The 6,106-nt window shown below is 51.8% G+C and overlaps 1 protein-coding gene across 1 annotated transcript; it reads left to right on the top strand.

Moving 5' to 3' along the window:
- Positions 1-1,895: 1,895 nt before the first annotated feature.
- Positions 1,896-5,570, top strand: ETV7 (ets variant 7; the record flags this gene model as incomplete). Its single annotated transcript, XM_009572630.1, has 6 exons — positions 1,896-2,013; positions 2,284-2,448; positions 2,724-2,831; positions 4,239-4,381; positions 4,739-4,839; positions 5,459-5,570. Coding segments are annotated over 6 exons (747 nt in total), but the record flags the coding sequence as incomplete, so codon positions are not given.
- Positions 5,571-6,106: the final 536 nt, after the last annotated feature.

Below are 6,106 nucleotides of genomic sequence, written 5' to 3'. Positions count from 1 at the left end.
GATGACCCCCCCCTCCACCTCCAAACGGCCTCACGGAGCCCGGAGCAGCCGGGGGGCTCCATCCCCCCATTTGGGAATGAGCTGAAAGCTGCTCTCGCACGTCTGGGGGTTCGTTTTCATCCCCCCTTCTCTGGCTTTCCCACTCAAACCCCTCCAAGGACAATATTTCTTCTTCAAGCAAGAAAACACCGTCTCAGAAACGTGTGACAGCAGCTAAGCAGGAAAAAAAGCAAGAACATAAAATCAGTACAAAATAATAAAAATCAAGAATGCGTCTCTTATGCCCTAGAAATCTTCAGGAGCAAGAAAAAAATCACACATTTGGTTTGTTTTTACTGTAAATCTCGTCGTAAGAGAACCACACCGATGGGAAAAAACTAAAATACCTTTTTAGAGGAGTTCTAAACAAAATACACTGCTAATTTCTTTCACTTTTATTTTTCCCTGTAGCTTATTGCTTAGAATGAATCTGAAACACAGTTTGCATTTGCTGTCAAACCTGTTCAGAGTTTATATCGAAGTTTCTCTGGTTTCCTCATACAATATTATGCAGCTGCTTGGTTTGCCAAAACGAACAACCCCGAGACAGCCAGCGATGGTTCCACCACTAGCAGACAAATTGGTAACACTCATCCCTCCGCTGAAGAAAACCCCTCACCCCTCACCAAACTGCTGCCTTCCCTGTGATTCCCCCCGGGATCACAGGGAAACATTTTCCCCAGGAGGGATGGAGCGCTTTGCTCCTGTCTCCCGTGCTCCCGGTTTTTGGGACACCAGCTTTGCATTTAAGATGTGTGCAACCACCATCTGTCAGTGCGCACTGTGATTTTCTTCACCTCTGATTTTCAGGGGGTTTTAGCTCCTCTATCCCCCGCCCCCAGTCGAGGAGCGCTGGCTGCTCTAACCACCTCCAAAAATCTGCCTGAGGGTGTACTGAAGTGCCCAGAGTTGGCAACCGTTTCAGAAAATACTATTTGCAGGCAAAATTGTTAATTTTCCAGAGGATGAAGCTGAGAAATTGCTGGGAGTCGCGTTAATAGGTTTTTAAGGGGAAACATTATCTGCCTGGCTGCCAGTAATATTTCAAGATCTAGATGGGGCTGAAAGCAGGCGCCGAGCTCCCCTCTGGTTCATGTGCTCTGGATGAGAGCCCGGAGGCAAAGTGGGGGCGATGCTGACGCCCCAGCCCTGCAGAGGTGCCTCTCCTCCCAGCACTGACCATCTCACCCGTTGGGTGAGGCTGGAGGGGCTCCTTAATGAGCAGCCGAGAGGGAGGAGTAATTCTTGAGAGGTTGGGACTTCATGGCAGGGGAGAAAGATGAGAGGACATCTCTCTAAACTGTGGGATGGCTATTTCCACTTATGCCCAAATGATCACGGGGGAAAAAAGTTAGAGATCTCTTCATACAGTGTTTTTAAGACAAAATCTAAGCATTATTGCCAGCTGTATTTTCACAACTCTAAAGAACTGAAGTACTGTCCTAAAACCCTGGGCATCCAGCGAGCATCTGGGGATCCCGCAGGAAGCAGGAGCCAGCACGGGCACTGCAGGCTCTGCCAGTCTTGGCTTCACCTTCTACTTCCCTGCAGCCACGGAGCAGTGGGGACAGATAACCCACATCCAGAGCCTGGATGGGGACGGGTACCTCTGCTAAAGAAAAGAGCTGGAGAAAGAGAGGGGGATCTCTGGCTACTAACGCTGTCTTGGGCAACCAGAGATTCATCCTGGGGCTGGTAAAGGACCTAGAGCCAGTGTGGAAGAGCTGCAGACAGCACATCAAACCAGTTAGAAAATATTTGAGCAGTGTTTACTGTGGTGGAGGCATCTCCAAAGCAAATGCAGGACCAGAGCTGGGAATTCCCCCCCATTGATGCATTTGATCTCTTTTCCCCAGGGTAAAGTGGCAGTCGGCTCTTCCAGCCCCGTTGTCGCAGCTTCGTTACCAGCCCCATCCCAGGCCAGACACACACCCATCAGCGAGGGGGAGATCTTCAAGCTTCCAGGCAGGCTGAGTGAGTAGATGTTGAGCTATTAATGCTGCTTAAAAAAAGGAGTTCCCACAGGGTGGGACATGGTGGGTCCCAGGGACCATTCCCTGCTGTCAAGGGGGACAAGATGGACCAGTCATCAGGGTTCATTTTCTCTCTTTGGGGCATTTTTGACCTGTGAATGCTTAATATAGAGGGAAAGTTTGGTGGTGGAGAAGACTAGTATCCCACCCTGCCCCTCAGCAGTTTTGAAGATGGAGACTGAGTTGTTTCAGAGGCTGCCGCTGGTTTCAGGAATCCAGCCCTCACTGTGGAGCAAGGATGACGTGATCCACTGGCTAAGATGGGCTGAGAAAGAGTATTCCCTTCGGCAAACCGACGAAAGCAAGTTTGAAATGAACGGCAAAGCCCTGTGCATCCTCACCAAGGATGACTTCAGATACCGAGCTCCGAGCTCAGGTTAGACCGAGTGCAAGAGTGTTTCTAAGGACCATCCAAGTACAGCACAAGCTGTGGTCTGCTGAGAGGGACTGGACAGGTCCCAGCAGACCAGGCTTTAGCTCCGGTCAGTTGGGTGCTGGAGACAAGGACAACCCTCTTCCTTCCTTTAGTCCATCTGGACTGCAAATGCTTTGGGATGGGGAGTAACCTCTTAGCACAGAAATCTAAGCAACAACATCAACTGAGAGAGACTATAATGCAAAATCATCTGAGCAGACTTTCCTTCCCTGCAGGTGACGTGTTATATGAAATACTCCAGTACATTAAGACGCAAAGAAGAGCTCTGGTGTGCAGCCCGTTGCTGAACTCAGCCTTCAGAGAAGCCAGAAGCACAGAGGAAGGTATGATGGAGAATAGCAGCCATCCATCAAGCAGAGCCTGCCCTCAGCTACAGTGGGTTGCACACATTTGGGGTTTTGAAGCTCAGCCAGCTGAACCCATCCCACACTACCTGAGCAAGGCAAGCAGGACAGTCCTGGAGATAGCAGCCAGGTCCAACAAAGTCCAGGTCATCAAGGAAGTTTGTAGTGATGAAGCAGGTCTGCTCAGAAACAGGCCTAGACAGCACCAGGTGGGTCTATGATGACCAGGCAAGGCTCTGGCTACCTCAGGAAGTCTGTCTGCACATTGAGATCTGGATCAGGGAAGGTCAATAGCCAGGCAGAGGCACAGCCCTAGCTGGAGACTAATCCTCCTGCAGCACAGTTGGGAAAGGGTTGAGGAGCCAGGGCTGAGCTTAAATGGAGTTTCTGGGCCAATGGGTGGAGTGGAGAGAGGCCCCAGGTGAGGCTGGTCAGGGCCAAGGAGGCTTATTAGCACCCTCAGGGAGCCTAGGTAGGAGTTAGGGTGTGGGTAGGTTGGTATCAGTGGTTGGCTTTGCATTGAGGTGGGTCTGGGATTGCTTTCCTAAGCTCTTCTGCTGGCTCAGGTGTAGGGTGATGAACATCTTAAGCCCCCACAACAATTGACAAGGGAGTGCCTCTACTCTGGTGCCTTCTCCTATTCCAGCTTTTCTTCTATATCTGACCCTCACCCTACTTGGCATCTCCTCTATGGTCCATCTCCCTGGACCTTCTGCTCCTCCTGCCTTAGGAAAATCCCAGGCTTTCCTCAGCGCTTGCCTTCTCTGGCTGGGCTGGCACTAGGCTGATGACCAACCTGGGCTGTCCCTCCCCACCCGTCTCAGGGCTCTGGAAGTTCTCCTGGGACCTGCCATAATGCACCACAGGGTTTGTTTGTTCTTGCAGGGACAGACTGTAGTGCTGAGGCTGCCCCAGTTGCTGTTTCCTCCTGCCTGGGTTGTGCAGCACAGCCTGTCTCCCACAGCCACGCAGAGCCGCTGAACCTCTCCCATCACAGCTCGGAGGGCAGCTGCAGGGCACATACCATCTGCTCTTTTCCTACAACCCTGTCAGCCCCAGTGGATGGGAAAATTGCAGGTAAATATGAATTTATAGCCTGGTTCCTTGGGAAAATGAGATTGTGCTTTGTCCTGCCTGCCCATCTGTCTCCCTTTCATTTATTCCGTGCATCAGTGTGTGCTTCCCTGCCTCAGTTTCCCCACCTGAAAAATTGTAGTTCCTGCTAGTGTTTTGAGATCTAGCAATAAAAGTGCCATGCATGAGCTCTGGGCTCTTCTTGTATTTATTATCATTGCTAACACGCAATCCCGTTGCTGATTGACCCTCACTGGAGCATAGGTGCCTTAGTGGGAGCTCTGTGACTATTTATTCTCCACCAACGCTCAGACTGCAGGTTGCTGTGGGATTACGTGTACCAGCTCCTCTCTGACAGCCGCTATAAGCCTTACATCAAGTGGGAAGACGAGGAAGCCAAGGTCTTCCGGGTCGTTAACCCAAACGGACTTGCCCAGCTCTGGGGGAACCACAAGGTAAATGCAGTTGAGAACAAATTTGTCATTCCTGGGCTTCTGTACGTTGCCTTCATGACCTGTTCCCCAGAGCTGATGGCACAGGGACTGGGAAGGGTGAGACAGAGTGGGTGCAGGGCTACTGAGAGATGCCAACCTCCTGGTGATTAAAGAGGGAGGCTTTCTCGTCCCCTGGAAAGCAAACCATGATGGCTGTGGACCCAGATGCAAGTCTGGGTTAGAGACCCACACTGCAGCCTGCAATGCCCAAGAACCACCTCGAATGTCCCACATGTGGTCCTGCTGCAGACAGACCCAAACCAGGTGTTGGTGCTTGCTTTTAGTCAACCCCTCCCCTTCCTTCTTTTCTCCTTCCAGAACCGGATGAACATGACATATGAGAAGATGTCACGAGCGCTCAGACATTACTACAAACTCAACATCATCAAAAAGGAGCCAGGGCAGAAGCTGTTGTTCAGGTGAGATGAAGCAGATCAAAGAAACGAGCTGTCTGGGACAGGGCAGATGAGGCACGGGAAGGCAGTGGCCTCCAGATGTTGGCAGCTGCTTCATCCAGCAAGATCCTCCCCTGCAAACGCAACACCCCGGCGGGTTTGTGTCCAGGCTCTGTCCTGTGCAAGCCGGGAGCTGGGTCCCATCCGATGCCCCAGGGCCAGCACCCTGCCCTGGGGCCAGCACCCATCCGCTCTCCTGCACGGAGTCCAGCTGGTGCTGGAGGAAATGCCCCCGAGCCCAGCCAAGCTGGACAGGTCCCTCCTGCTCCCCAGTGACACCAGGTCTGAAGTCCACCTCCAGACAGAGGAAGGGGTGGAAGTAAGTCAGGAGCCTCCTGTTTTCAGCGCTGGCTGCTTCCCTGGGACTAGTTTGGACTTAAAATGCCAGCTCTGGGCCGATGAGTGCTGAGCTTTGTCTCACCAAGCTTGGTGCAAAGCAAGAGCTGGGATCCTCAGCAGGATGGCAGATACCCTCTGGCAAGCTCCAGAGCTCAGCTGATGAGGGCAAGGGCTCCAGCATTTACAGCCTGGTTTGGGGTTGGGTTTGGACATGCCCTTAAAGCCAGTAACAAATATATTGCAGGTTTTTGAAGACTCCTGGGGAGATCATCCATGAGAAATCCAGCAAACTGGAGCAGCTGGAGAATGAGGACCATGAGGATTTGAAAGAAGACCCACTGGAGGTTTCACTGTAAGGAAATCTTTGAAGGTGGCACTTGCAAGTGCATCACAGACAGACTTGTGCTCCGCTGGGAAGTGCCAGTGTCTCTTGCATCTCCTGGACAGAAGGCCACAGAGCTGGTCCTGGATTTCAAAACCTGCCCTGAGCCAAACCTGCCACAGCCAAGCCCCTGTGACATTTCTGGGGCTTCGTTAGCAAAACACACCCAGAAACTCTCCCCCAGCCCCGAAAGCACAGGTGAATGTGTGGGCTGGTCTTCTGCTCGCTTCTCTTCTGTCCTCTGGGAGGGAATATGATATTTTTGCTCTGTATATTTTGATGCTTGTCTTTAAGGTTTGAACTTGTTGGTAGACTGCTCCGTTCGTACAGTGAGACATGCTGAGCAGAGAGCACCGGAGCACGTGCTCCTGGTCAAACATCTACCGAAATGCTCTTGCGTGAACACGCTGCTCTGAATCTGAGCCATTTCCCCGATTCGAGAATGGACTTACGTTGCAGATATGCTGTACGCTGTAGTCTCACTGTCTCCTGGGGGGTTGCTCCTGTGAT

The sequence above is a fragment of the Fulmarus glacialis genome, unplaced genomic scaffold (assembly GCF_000690835.1).
Source record: "Fulmarus glacialis isolate BGI_N327 unplaced genomic scaffold, ASM69083v1 scaffold29142, whole genome shotgun sequence".
NCBI classification, from domain to species: Eukaryota; Metazoa; Chordata; class Aves; order Procellariiformes; family Procellariidae; genus Fulmarus; species Fulmarus glacialis.
The sequence above is the reverse complement of the archived record's forward strand: the minus strand, read 5'-3'. Positions and strand labels throughout refer to the sequence as shown.